Consider the following 14965-nt stretch of genomic DNA (forward strand, 5'->3'; position numbering starts at 1 on the left):
GACACACATTGAGGATCGTGGGGCATTTGGGCCTCGGAAGGATTCTGTTTGGAAAGGCTCCATCTGCAGCTCGGAGCTTAGAGGGGAGGTTTTGGCAAAGGATGGGCTCAGAACCTGTTCCAGTCTCTGGGGGGTTTTAAATCCCTACAGCATGGTGTAACATATGGGGAAAGCGGGGAGGGGGTGGGGCAGATAGCAAGAACCACTCAAAAAACAGCTCCTCCAGGACTGTCACCCTCAGCTAGAGTGCAGCACCCACGCAGCATGGGACAAGGGGAGTGCATTCGCAAGAGACTCCCCAAAGGTCAGTGTGCAGTCTGGTACCAGCTCACTAACACCCCCACGGAGGGGACATTGAACAGCCATCCACTGATGGCTACGCACTAAGCCCACTGTTTAAAAGGGCCATTCATTTTCACTTCGTTTGACTTGCTGTCCTTGGGGCCAGGCCTCTCCCTGCTTTTTCCTCAAGATGCCTGCAGCATGCAATTCCAACATGACTATGGGACAGGATCTCTAGCCCATGGGAGGAGCCCTCACGGGCGACCCAGGAGGCCAGGAGCTCACACCACTGCTGCAGTTCACAGCTAGCACCACAGCCGTGGGGAGTGCAGAGAGGTGGGAACAGTCCAGTGGATGCAAAGCCGTTCACAGCTGCAGCTCCGTTTGCTTGCTCAGCAGCTCTCACTTCCTCTAGCTGGGGTGCCGGGGTTTAGGACGCAGTCACAAGTTGACTCCTTTCCATGCCTGACTTTTTATCTCCCCTTCCCCAGGCAAGAAATTCCTCTCGAAAAGCCACACATCTTGAGCACAGGCCTCACTGGCTCCCAAAGAGGGCTGTGTCAGTGGCCCCTGGAGGCAGACTGCTTTACCCACTACTTAAGGCCTCATCCCACTGGGGATGGAGGATCAGCAGCATGGTGAGGAGTTAACAATCCTCAACTCAGTATACTGAAAGGGGGGTGGAGGGGCTCAAAAGCCCCCTGCAATCTGAACGCACATGGACCTTGCCTACCAATAGAATGGGGTGTAGACCTTGCTGGTCTCCTCCTTTCCATTCTCACACAGCAAACATCAGGAAGGCAGCGGCAAGAAAACACATCATTCCTGCGATAAACCAAGTTGATCTTAGGGACCCACATCCTTCTCCCGCACCCCCAGAAGAACCTCGCCTCCATCAGGGCTGGGACCACTGAACATTCATGGATTGGCTCTCTGGCGGCTGAGACAGAAGCCCCAGAACCCAGGGGCAAGAGCCCCACAGCTCGGCCTCACCAAGGAACATGCCACTGAGGAAGCAGTGAATCACTGAGGCCTAATGAACAATCCATAATGTGGAGAAAGAGGGGAGCAATTTAGTAGCAGAGGCTTCAGCCCCAGCAGAGCATCTGGGGATCCTTGGCTATTCTGCTCTTAGGGGAAGCTGTGAAGAACTCAGCAATTGAGGACAGGATGGGGGGGGCCCCCCACACACAAGGGAGACACATTTACTTTTATACGATTCTGTATGTTAGTGACAATGGGAGGCTCCCACTGCTCAGCCCCCAAGGACACACCCCTAGATAGCACCCTTGAAGCCACCCGATCCCAAAAGCACAGATGGCCAGAACAGTCTGTCCCAAGAGGAAGAAAGAGATATCTGGTCATTGCTCCTAAGAGAAGCACAGATTGGTCCCTAGGTGCATTCAGCCCCCTTATGGCAGCAGCTTCCAAGACTCAGGGAAGCCCACCCTGACTCAGGCTCTGACGTCCCCTCCTGCAGCCCGGAATCACATGTCACTTCTTCCCCCGTGAGACATCCTGCTCTCCCCATGCATCTTCTCCTAGAAAGAGCACACTGGGCCCCTTCCCTTCCCTCTGCCTCATGGTGTGCATAGCAGACAGCAGTGAAGGGGTGAACGGAAAGCCTGAGTCCCGGGCAGACTGGAGCGGAACGAATGAAGGTATTTAAGTCCTGGCAGCACCTCATAGCCAATGCAATCTCCATGTCACACTGCTCTCTGCACTCTAATTTGAAGCTTCCCCAACCTCATCTGCTGCTGAATATGCAAGAGGATAAATGTTTATGGTGTTTACTCCTGTCTGCTTTGTCTCAACAAACTCTGGGAAATGACAAATACAGCTGCACCGCTGCATTCCGGGCTGCAAGGAGCGCGCGTCTGCCCGCCACGGCAACACCGACATCACCTCAATAAATAATTACACCGACAATTAGCTCACTAACAGCAAACTCCCTTGCTCGGGACGTGCAGGCAGACACCATGGCAAGGCCAGGCAAGGCTGGGTCAAATTGGATGGGGGAAGCAATTTGAAGGGTATGGTGCCAGCTGCCATAGCAGATCCAGACACTGGTCCATCAAGTCTGGCCTCTGCCAATGGCTACTGCCAGGTGCTTCAGATAAAGTCAGGGGAATATATATATGGCCAGTTCCATCATGCTGCATGGAGCAAGTAAATTCTCTTCCTGACCACTGTGCTGACCAGCCCTCAAGCATGAGGATCAATTATCTCCCCACACCACCCCTCACACACACACACAGCTTGACCCTGTATAGCTACTAAAGCACATACCCAACACTCAGGTTAACAAGAGACTTCACACCAGCATGGCTCGCAAAGGGTGACACAATCTGCTTTCCAGCAGGCTCCATCCTAATCAGCTGGGGTGAATGCAGGCCCCACTGATTCAATGGGAGACCATAACCCACACCATAACCAGAGAGGCATCACTTCTGAGGGACTGGCACTATTCACAGGATCCAATCTCCAGGAGCATGATAATCCCGTACTTTCCAGCAACACAACCCCCACCCTCCAAAAAGACCCAGGCAGTACAAGGGGGGAGGGAGGGGGAAGGGGGGCTGGCAAATTTCAGTGTCACCCTGATTCTCCCAGGAAGCCACCCTGCAGTAAGGAGAGCACGGGATACAGAGACCTGGCCTCAGACACACACAAAGGAGATGCTGAGCCAAGGCAGGAAGTAGCCATCTCCCCGACGCTCCGAATCATTGCCTCCCTTCAGGCCCACTTACCAGAGCAATGAGGGAGCAGACAGGAGAGGCAAGATTCATGCCATTTAGTGTTATTAATTGGCCAGTAATTTGCCAGTTAACACTTATAAACGTTCTCCCTTGGCTGCCATTGATTTCCTGGTTTCCTGACGTCTGCTGGGGGACCTTTAAGCCCCCGGGGTCGTGATAGCGAAACCGAAGCTAAAAGCCAATAGTGGAGAACTAGTGTGAGGCGAGGCATTGTTACACAGTGTGAGGGCATCAGCCCATTGCCTCAGGAGGCCAGGATTCAGCTCGGGGTGGTGTGACAGAGGAGAGAAGTTTGTTGGTACTCAGTCTAGAACCACATATCCCTCTCACCTCAACCTCATAGGGCATACACTGATGTGAGTATTAGGCAAAGGGGAGCTGGGACTGAAACCAGACAGGATCTCTCTGAAACTCACATCCCATGCACAAAATCCACGGGCAACCGAATCCCCCCAGAAGAATCAGAGAGAAGCTGGAGGAAATTTTTCTTGGGGCAGTGGGGACTGGGTAGCTCAGGACAGCGGGACTCCAGTTCTTTCACATCTAAGTCCCCTGTTTGAGTTTAGCCCCGGGTTTAGTAATGAATGGAAATTGCAAGCACCTGATCTCTGCTATTTGACCCCTGTGAAATATGATTTTATTTATCTCAGCCCAGCATCAGTAGCACAAACGTCTACATCACAACACACCCTCGTCAGAACCAGCAACAACTGCCCCTCATAGGCAGGTTCTGGAGAGAGGCCAGGACTCAAACAGGCCATGGAATCTGAACTCCTGACCTAGACAGGGTCCCTCCGCCTCAGGCATGAGGCGCTTCAGCAGAGAAAGCAACAGGTGGAGAAAGCCCAGGGGCAGCTCGCCATGCCCCACCTGCTCTGTGCAGAGAAAAAGACTTTCGGTCAGGCAGCAACATTAACCCCTTCTTTGGCAGCCCATGGAGGGATGTTCTGGTTATTGAAGTACTGGGCTGAAAAGAAGGAGATCAGAGTTCAATTCCTAGGTCTGCTGCAAGCTTCCGGTGTGAACCTGAACAATCCACTGAGGCCCTGATTCAGCAACACACTCAGACCTGGGGCTCAGTGCTCTGCTGACTTGGGGCTTTTCCCTCTCTGGGAAGTGGAGACATCTTGGAGAGGTGTTGTGAAGGTACCTTGGTCAGTGAGGCCATCAAATTCCACCAACAAGTGGATGGTAGAAGGGTCTAGATAACCAGAACCGAATATACCCACGGCCGTTTTCCCTGCAGAGCGGTGAAGTAGAACGTCCAGACATGCGGGTCTAAGGGAGCCCGTGCTTTCTCATCCAGCACTGAAGGGGTTAATAGGCACTCTAACTGAGCTCTCACTAGAGCCAGTTCAGCAGAGTCATGCAGGCAATCGCTGCCATTATTGGACTGTTTTTAAACTCAGCCCGCAGAGTCTGAACTGAACCACCCCATCCCTGTCGCAGGTGCTGGCCCTCCCCAGGTCCTACAGAGGCCATGGGAGGAGGGAAGCAATAGGGGGGCCTTAGATGGCTATGCTGAGACCCTCGCAGCCTGCTCAATGCAGTCTGCCGCTCCAGGTCTGCCTCTTTCAGAAGATGAATTCCTGGTCCCAGCAGGGGAACAAAAGAAACATACAGGATGGAATTAGTTTCCCCAGCCAAGTTTGTTCCGCTCTTCAGCGCTGGGGAGGAACCACTAACATCTTCTGAGCACTCAGCCAAGTCTGGCGGCCTCTCCGCCTGGCTCCAGCGTGGGCTCCGCCCTGGCCCACAGCACTTGGGGATTAGATAGTCAAAAGTTCATGCTGCTGCCACAGCAGCTGCAAGCAAAACACAAGGATGCTGCTGCAGCACTGGGGAGGCCGTGGCCATGTGCCCTGGGAACTCAGCTGGGGGAAGAAACATGTCAGCTTATCCAAAAGCCACATCCCCCTACAGATCCTTTCACCCTTGTCCCCTGAACCCTGCTGTACGAGATGTCATCGGCCTCTCCTGAATGGGGCTTGGTGGGAGCACGATGAATAGAATCCTTACAAAGCTGCTGGAGGGGCTCGAAGGAAGGGGGTGAGGTTCATCATGAGACAGCCCTTCCCCCACCCTCCCCCTCCACTGTCAGGAGATTAATCTTGATTGACAAGGCCTTCCCATGCAGAGAAATCCCCCCTGCCCGCCACAGCCATAGAGCCGGGCTCTTCTGCGTTCCAGATAAGACTTTAAACCAGAAATCCTGACCAGGAGTGGCTCTTTTCACACCCATCAGACATTAACCTCAGAGCCCCAGGTTCCAACCCGGGCAACTACATTCAGCCTCCTTAGAAAGCAACCCCTATAGCACCAGTTGCAGACACTATCCTTTGCTTCCTGTGTGGAGTGTTGCTGTGCAGCCCTTAATCGCCTCCCACGGCCGCCCCAGAGCAGGCAGCATTTCAGTGGTGCACGAAAAGATTCGCACCTATTGGTTTTGCACACTCTGGAGGATGTGGTTTGGGTATAGCTAGCAGAGAGTGAGGTGCTAAGGGCTCAGTTCGAGATCTAGCAACCCCTTCCTCTGCTTGGCCTTTAAAAGCAAACCACGGGAGGGAATTTCTCCAGGCCCAAGAGGTCGGCCTAGTACCGAGCAGAGCAGCGGGACAATCCTCACAGGCTCTCTAACACAGACAGTGCTGGCACTGGAATGCAGCAGCCACACCTCCATGCTTTACCTGAAACCCTCATGAGCTCACATCATAATCCCAATGCCCGAGCAGCCAGGCTTCCTTCCACCTGCCATGGCGAGCACACACATACACTCCCCAGACTGATTTCCTGCAGGAGTTCAAGCCAATGACCGTGCAGTGTAATAACACTGGGAGAACCAATTCCTGTAGCCGGAGGGACAATTGGACAATTCCCTCACCACTAAACGGGCACAAGAACTGGTTACACTCTCCCCTGCACTGGGATATAGGAGGGGGCCTCTAACTGAACCCCTAGCCTATTGCCAGCTCAGACAAGTCGTCCAACTGGGATTTCACCAATATCTGGACATCATCAGAGCGCTGCGCTTTCCTGAGAATAAACAGAATCAAACCCTGCCTGCCAATGCTAATGAAAAGATGGTGGGACTGCGAGAGCTGCCTGGGACAGAGTGGAGGGAATGTCTATGTAAGCCACTGGTCAGCGTGTATTGTGTGACCCCTTCTGTGCCAGATCACAGAAGTTGGGAGTCTGTCATAGACAGCAGCTGCAAAACCTGGCTCTAGCTATAGTGACTTATGCTTGTAGCTCTAGCGGCCCTGGGTTCTCTCCGTGTTAGCCAAGGTAGCAGCTGTCACACATTACAAGGCATGTTTCATCTGTTGGAGCCTCAGAAAAGCAGAGGGCACCCAGAAACCATCTAGGTTTCCAGTACCTGGTAACTTATACTCTTTCCACACTTCCCATGAAGGGGGGTGTTTAGCTGAACTGATGCCCCCGTTTGTCCTCCAGTATTGACTATGATAATGGATAGGTGTTTCATCCTGGAAGCTTCCAACACATTCTCCAAACTGATTTATGAGCTGTATGCACAGGGATCATTCAACTACTGCAGAAATGCAGCCACTAGCGGGGGTGGAACGAGAGAACTGTTTAACAGCACACAGCAGCATAACCATTTAGGACAGGACGTGAAGAATACCACATCTAATTGAACCTGCAGTGGGATTTAAGAATGCAGTTCTTACCTAAGCCAGACTTTGGGGAGGACAGCAACGTTCACATCCCTGCTCTTCCATAAAGTGCCATTAAAGAGCCCAAAAATCAAGACCTTGGTGCCACATCTCAGGCACCTGCAGCAACGCAGCACTCTCCTGCACAAGGCTACGACAGCGGCTCAGGGCTGGCTCACAAAGACAAGCACCACTCAATGAGTTACTAGCCACCACTTCCCAAAGCACCCCGAGTTCTCCCTAGAGCTCTCCCATTCAAGCCCTGACTCAGCCCATCTCTGCGCAGCCTGGGAAATGTAGTGTGATCAGAGCACCAGCCAGAGGAGTGGCTGCTTCCAATCTTTGCTGTGTTCTCCTAAAAGTGGGGGAAATTAATCCTGCTCCCAGCCAGGGTTCAAAGGCCACACATAGGGGCAGCCTTGCAGCCAGATCTCAATTCCCCAAGGACCAGGAATTTGCCCTGAGCCAGCAAGCCAAAGCCAAGCTGGATCCTGGCAAGGATGCTAAGGAGCCAGAGAAGCTGGGAAAGAACAGCTGCCCAGAACTGATTCTGTGGCTCCATTTCCAGCCAGACTGGTTTTCTTGTGTGCTTGTTACTTTTGTGAGCAAACGCTGAGTTGTGGCTTGTTTATTCTTTGTTCCTACCCTCTCGCTTTGTTAGCCCTGTGCCAAGGCAAGAAAAGGAGTGAAAGGAGAGAGGTTGGGAGAAAGAGGCACAAGGGATCCACTAATGACCATCTTCTTAATGTTTCAGAGAGATGTTTCTCAGCACAGGAATTAATAATCTACAGAGTGGGAACAGCCACAAACCCTGATGCTGCCCTGCCGCCCCCCTACACTGGCACAGGACAGGGCCCTCTAGCAGCGGAGAGAGGGGAGCTTGGCATCCATGTCCCATTTGCCTCTTGCTTGTTCTGCTGCAGCTACAAACGAGGAGACCAAGGGCCGCTGCAGTTTGAATGCTCGTCTGCATGGCATACTTTGCTTAGGCTCCCTAAGGGGCCACTAAGCACCCCAGAGCCCACTAACGCTGCCCAGCAGAGACCAGGGAGTTCCAGGGGTATAGCTCGTCTGGATTCAGAATAATGCTGAAGATCTAGCTCTGCACACAGCCCCCCTACCCAGGCTGAAGTCCTTGATGTTCAGAACATCCTTCTGCACAGCTCATTTCATATATCCAACTGGTCACCCTGTGCCAATCCAGCAGGAGACCTAAGTACAGCATCATCAACCCCTTTGGCTGACAGGCACAACCACCCTCCCCACACCCACACACACACCCACCACCAACTCAGGGACAAGGTGACATTCTCTTCCTTACACTCCTTCCTCGTTCAGCACCTTGCTTAGGAAAAGCCCAAAGGGGACAGAAGAGCTGCTCCGAGACACAGCTGGGTCCCCAAGACAGCTGTGCGGGCCAAGGGCAGTGAAGAGAGAGGGAACGGGGGAGCGAGAGATAGCACAAGAGAAGGAGGCAGGCAGCTCCATTCCCAGAGTCAGCAGTCGTGTGACCCAGCAGGCAGCAGTGTAACAATTTCATCATTTTCCACCAGAATTGAATTAGTTTGAAGCCAAAATCAGATTTGTGAGCCCAGTGCTCTTGACAGCAAACCCTTTACTTTGTCAGGCAGCTGTTAGCTGTCTCCCTCCCAGCTCGGGAGAGGACAAAGGAGGGGCTGCCTGGGACAACTTCACAAGGATGCCTATGCACTCCAGGTGGCTGCGGTTAAGGCATGTGCCCCCACAGGACAGCCCCATGGCCCTGGGGTGACTGACCTGCAAGAGGGCACCTGAGAAATGAGAAAAAAAGCCTTCCCTTGTGTTACTCCTTCTGGCCACTAAGCGAAGGGGAGACCCTCACTCAGGCATTGCTCCTGCTGTACTCCCCAGTGCCCCAAGGGCCAACCAGAATGGACGTTCAGCAGGGACGCTGTCCTATGGCTGGCTCCCCCTTGAAGGGGGAATGCAAGCGGCTCAGATGGCCACGCTCCACAGAGTGGGACTTAGGGGGTTGAGGGACTATTTAGAGGCTCCTTCTGAACTCCTTAATCCCCTGACGTGCCAGCAATAAGTAGCTCACAGTGGAGCTCCTTGGGAGAAGGGCACCGCCATACCCTAGTCTACTGGCTTTCTGAGCACAGCACAATGGCTTTGAAAAGACAAATCCCATAGAGGCTCCAGCACGAGGGGTGCACAGGGGCTGCTCTAGGAGAACTCAGGGCACAGGCTCTGCTGGCCAGGGCAAACTCCCTTCACACGGCTCTGCTGGCCAGGGCAAACTCCCTTCACACGGCTTTGCAGCCCCCCTGCTATCCACAAGCCCAGCTCTGTCAACCCACCTCAGTGCTGGCTGGCAGGCCCCCCCGCCCAGATATTCCAGGCTGGGTCCCACCACCTCTCTGCCAATGCCCCACTGTCCTAACCTGCAGGTGTCCCTCCTTATTCTGGAGCTGGGTTCCCTTGATCAGGGAAAGCCAACCATGCCAGTTTGTGTTATTTGACCAAATACCCATCCTGGACTAGCTTGAGAACAGTCATTTCATGGTGATCTAGCAAAGTCTAGAAGCCCAGGCCTCAAAAGAGAGGCTATAGCATTAAACTATTGCACCATGCTAGCACTGACAGGTGACTAAATTCAGCCTTGGTGTAAGCAGGTATATAGCCCAATGAAGTTATGCACCAGTTTAGGGCTGGGCCAGATCCTCAGCTGGGGTAAACTGGTGCAGCTAAATTGATTTCAATGGAGCTCAGCTGATTTACCCCTGTTGAGGATTTGGCCTACATCCTTTAGCCCAGGCTGTGAGAGGCTGCCCAGGCCATGCCAGTTTAGAGATGCCTGGATATATTACACTCCCATCATCCAGAGTAGCTGAAATAGCCTCCCTGTGACCATTCATATTTTATAATATCATCTGGAAAAGAAGCCGGCAATAGTTCATAAACCAAGCAGGCTCAGCACCCCCTCGCCACAGACTTCATGCAGCAAAACAGGGCAATAAACCGGTAGCCATACGTTAGCAACAGCCTGTGGGAAATGCTTCCCTTGGGACAGGCAAGAGACTTTCCCTAGATTGGGAAACAGCAGCCCAGGGATTACAGCCCTGGCATGCTCCCACTTCCCTGGGGCAATGGTTTGCTACTAACTGCCTTCAACATCAGACGCATTCTCAGTGCCTCACTCACACCTAGGACATGCTGCTGCCCACGCCCTGCCATTCCCCAGCCATGTGCCCTGAATGAAAGTGGTGGAGCCACCCACTTCCAATGCTCTGAGCACCTCCCACGGTCTGGCAGCCCGGTTTTCAGGGGAATGAGACTCCTACGTGTTTTTGTTGCACATGGACCTTCCCTCTTTGTGCTGACCCACTGCATGCTGACCCAAGGACAGAGGCAGGCCAGCGTGCCCAATTGGAGGGGCCAAGCTTCCCTCTGAAAGAAGCTCTGAACCACTCTGAAAGAAGTTCTACCCACCCCCACAACAAATTCCAAGTGGGATCTTGGCAGATCCTTCCAGGAACTGTCCAGGCAAGAACTAGGGAACTGTCACTGCGGGATCCAGACAGGAGCTGACTTGCTCCCACTTTTCACAGATCCTACGAGCACACTCAGGAATGAATGAGCTGCCAAGAGCTAAAAAGAGACAGAGCAGGAAGATTTTCCAGGCCTCCAACAGCCAGGAGAACAGGTCTGACCAGGTAAGGAGCAGCCAGCAGGGAAAGCCTTCCTTCAGGGATAGTCCTATACCATGGTGGGAAAGGATGAAAACAGAGCAGCTTGACAGAGGCTGAATGGGCCATGCATGCTCCAGGTATTTGGAATATCACAGAGAGGAGAGGGCGTCATATGTCAGAGGCAGATCATTTCTCTAGAGTCTGCCAAAGGCAGGGCTGCCCTGCCACAAGGGCCCAGGGTCTGGCTGTTTGACCCAGCTCCTTGCACACAGCCAGCAGCTCGCAGGAATGATCAGTTTCCAGCAGGAGCAGAGCGTGTTTGAATCCAGGCACCCTGGGTTGGTTCCGAAGGTGCTGACCAGAGTGACCAGCTGTTCTAAAGGGGGCCCGAGGGCAGCAATTAAGAGGTCAGACACTCTCACACTCCCTTCCTACCAACTCATGCTATGGGGAATGCAACAGGTGCACTTAGAATGAACAAGGCCAGGGAGCAGGCAGCAAAGAGCCTCTGCACTGAACAGTGAATGAAGCCGTGCGGTCCATGAGGCTGCCAGCCACCCTCTTACTCTGCCTTCAACACCCCGATGCACCCCTGCGTTCTCAGTCGCACACAGCTGCTTTGGAGGTTCTCTCTGACCATCCCAAAAGCCACGGATGCCATTTGCAAGGGGCTGTCATGCTGAGCCACAGCCATTTCCACTCCGAGCGCTGGCATCGACCAGTGGGAAAGGAGCCACCTGCGCCTGGAGAGGGCAGGCTGCGCTCCCTTTAATCCACCATCACCAGGGTTAGCTCTCTGAAGCATGTTATTAGTCTGATCTGCAGGGAGATTAGCTCCGGGGCGGGGGGGGGGGGCGCATCAACTCTGGCTATACTGTAAAAGGCAAAGAGCGGAATAGTTATTGTTTGTACCTACCCAGCTCCATCCCTGCCTTCCCAGCCCCTCATCACATGCTGCAGTGGAGTTAGCTATTCCATGTACTGTACGCAGCCAGGAATTGCACTGCAGGGTTCCACCTCCCACCATCCCGCTGCTTGTGCCCTGGGGTGTGTGTTACACACTCCACAAAATTGGGGGTGGTTCAGCATTGCTAGCAGAGGCCCCAGGCCCTGAATGTTGTACCAGAGCTCACAGTGATGCAATCATCCCAGCAGGAGGCCTGGACTGCCAGAGCCAGCATGAAACAAGGAAAAGAAAGAGGTCCCCATGCATCCTCCTACCTAAGGATCTGGTGTGTACCAAACCACTAACATCAAAGAACTTCTAGGTGTTTTGGGCACTTTCTGGTGCTGCTTTTGCCCTCCCAGCCCTCTGCCCAGCCTTACACTAGGTAGAATTGGGACAGAGCTGAAGCCCACTGTATCACCATTGGGAGCAGCATTTACTTCACAGGGTTGGATCCACAAATGTTTTGGGATTCTAAATCGGTATGGGGCCATTTTTTTCAGGCCAGCCATCACTGGTGAATACCCATTTAAACCAAAACCCAGTGACCATCCCACACCAGATCCATGACCTCATGCTCCATACTCAGCATGATATACCACTAGATACCCTGCGTCAGCCTGCGCTCCCACCCCCGCCCCGCGGGCAATAGTTCTCACAACAGACAAGCAGCCCATCTGAGCAGGCAGCAGCCCAGCCAGGTGACTGTGAGGGGAGTGGATCCACAGGGCTGGAAAGCAGCCCACCTCAGCTAAAGCTAAGCAGGCACTTACCGAGTTGATGCAACCCAATTCCTTGTTCAATAGCCAGGGTAGTGACAGCTTTCCCTCCCCTCGGTAGCAAGACTGGATGCGCTCCTTGATTTTGTCTTTGATCTTTTTCAGAGTGAAGAGGCAGAGGACAGACTCCTTGGGTGGCTTGACCCTGTTCTTCTGGCCCTGGGAGAAAATAGTGAAGAGGATGTCTTCCTGCTCCGAGATGCCCAACTGCTTGGCAAGCACCTTGCCGGGCTTGCTGAGGTACGCATCCTGTATCAGACGGTACTCGACGCCGTCCCGCACGCAGCCGATGGGGAACTCCACGTAGGAGTAGAACTTGGGGTCATCCACACAGAGGCGGACGATTTTGGAGGTGAAGAACTGCTCCCCTGTGGAGTCAGGTGAGGTGAGCTGGGTGTCCAACTGCAAGGTCAGGTAGTACACGAACTGCTCACTGCTGAAGCTATAGATGTAGTAAATGTCAAACGTTGGGAACTTGGAGAGCGTGTCTGAGGGGATCTTGAGCTGGGAGGAGACAAACTCGTCCTGGTAGACAAAGCCAAACATCTCTGCGTTCTCCTCGTTAGTCATCAGCTTGCGACTGGAGAGGGTGGGGAAGTACTCGGACTTCCCGTCAATCGGCGTCCCGATGAAGAGCTTGTTTTGTCCGTTAAGCACCTCAATGATGACACCCGACATGGTGCCTGACTCGTTGACGCTAGAGAGGTAATGCTCCTTGCGGTGGTGGGGCTCCCCCAGCTTGAAGAGGTCGTCCAAGCGTAGGAACTGGCAGATGCCCTGGGAGGCGCTGCCACAGGCGATCAGCCGGTTCCCTGAGTAGTCCACCAGCAGCAGCTTGTTGACATTGTTGGTGGTGACCAGCCCGTGGGGGCAGGACTGGACGCTGGGGGGTGGATAGCACTTCTCGTTATCATCCACCGGCCCCGTCACATGGGCACGCAACAGCGTCAGGTTGTTGGAGAGCTTGTAGATCCGGTTGACAGCGCCCACATAGACCTCCCCAGTTTTGTTGTGGACCACCAGGTGTGTCAAGCTCCAGTCTGGGACAGAGAAAGTCCTGAAGGGAGACTTGGGGGTGCCCTCTGCCAGTGGTAGCCAGGCACTCCCCAAAAGCAGCAGGGTCCAGATGTTAACGGACAAGTGGTGCTTGAGCCGAAGGAGCCACATTGCAGCAGTGTCACATCCAACCAGGGCCGTGCACAAAGCCAGCCACAAAATCAATAGAAGCCAACTCAAAATAGAGGGATGTGGCAAAGGGAGGGGGTATTACAGGGCCAAGGTCTCCTCTGCTTCTGCTAGGCTCCACATTCAGGGCATCATGGACACTGGCAGCCTGGTCAGCCCTAGAGGGAAAGACAAGAACAGGGTTAGGCAAGCCCTCCTGCAGCTCACGTTATAACATTAAGCCTTTGGGGCTCATTGCCCACTCCCTTCTCCGCTGCCAGCCACTCTCCACTTCTGGGGCTTTGGTTCTCACAGCCCTCTAGCCCTTCAAGTGCCGTGTACAGGAGATGCAGTGCCCCTTCCGTCCATCTCCTCCAGAACATTACTCCCCTGATCCAACAACCACACGCAATTGGGGGGGGGGGGGAGGGCAGCATCACAGAAAGCCACATTCGCCCACATTCCACATCAGCATAGGGAAGAGGGGCACAGCGACCATAGCTTCCCATCTGAAGGGAGACATGTCAAGAGCTGATTAGCACAACGCTGCCTAAAACCACCTCAGCGAGCCTCTGGGCATTCATGGCCGCTTTGCTTCCCCACCCTGACACTCGCTGGCCCACATCACAACCACCATCTCTCCCACCACGCTGGGGCAGAACACAGCTCCCTACGGAGCCTGTCAATGCTCTGACACTCCCTAGCAGGCATGGGAAGGTTGCTCTGGGATGCTGTCAAGCACTCACTTCCCAGAGCGGATGAGTACTCGGCCTCAGCATCACTAGCCCAGAGAATCAGCCTGGCTCTCTAACAGGACCTGAAGCCACAGGCAAGCCCACAGCAGAGGGGACAGAGTGTAAATGCTCCCATCATTTCAGCTGCCAGAGTGAACGTGCAGCATCTCAAGACACACATGGCAGGCAGCACGCTCACAGTTCACTCTTGAATGGCTAACACACACAAGTGCCTCCATGGGGCATCGCCAACACGTGCCCTTCATGCCAGCTGCATGCACAGCCAGTCACAGTGCACAGCAGCACTCATTGGGGCCTAGCACCTCCCACCGTGTTACGAAGCTACACGCACCTCGGCCCCTGGCAGCTCCACCCCAGTTCACTGTGGGTTTTAAAATCTAGTCCTTGTGGCAGTTTGTTCACCGCTCAGGAGCCCTGGGGAAACCACACATGGTTCCTCTGAACAGCCAGCTGCACGCTTCTCATCTAAACTAGCTGCACGGGTGGGGGACAGGACAGCTGGGGGACAGGCACCCGCCAGTAGAGTCCCCTCGAAGCCCCCAGTTCGAATCCAGACTAGTCAATGCTGACAAAGCTGCTACCATGAAGAAGTCCCCCGTGAAACAAGCTGGTGAGTCTGAGCCCTAGGAGACAGGGTGTACTTCACAAAACCCACCCTCCTAACCAACACCAAAACGGCCCCCTTCCTAGTAATCTCAGCAGAAAAGCCAAGGACTAAATGGGCCATGGGCCTACACCCAGAGGGCAAGAGGAAGGCTTGCTGGCAGGGGCAATTCCCAAGGGAGACCTGACAGAGGATTTCCATTGCCCAAGATGGCAATCCAGCAGTCCCTTTCCCATACAGAAAAACAACCCACCCGTGGCCTCGCACCCAGCCCCACGCTGGGGGAGCTGTGCATTTCACACCCACCATGCTGCAAAAGCAGTCCCCTCCT

The 14965-nt window shown here is 53.9% G+C and overlaps 1 protein-coding gene across 3 annotated transcripts in view; it reads right to left on the reverse strand.

The window, feature by feature from the left end:
• PLXNA1 (plexin A1) overlaps positions 1-14965 on the reverse strand; it is a 265301-nt gene that overhangs the window by 224658 nt on the left and 25678 nt on the right. For all 3 annotated transcript variants that reach the window (XM_084633341.1, XM_084633342.1, XM_084633343.1), the window contains exon 2: positions 12106-13454. In XM_084633341.1, the coding sequence (XP_084489467.1) occupies positions 12106-13278 (1173 nt within the window). In that variant the 5' untranslated portion in view covers positions 13279-13454. The remainder of the gene's footprint in view (positions 1-12105; positions 13455-14965) is intronic.

This window comes from Lepidochelys olivacea (genome assembly GCF_965140295.1).
Source record: "Lepidochelys olivacea isolate rLepOli2 genome assembly, chromosome: 7".
In the NCBI taxonomy this organism is placed as follows: domain Eukaryota; kingdom Metazoa; phylum Chordata; order Testudines; family Cheloniidae; genus Lepidochelys; species Lepidochelys olivacea.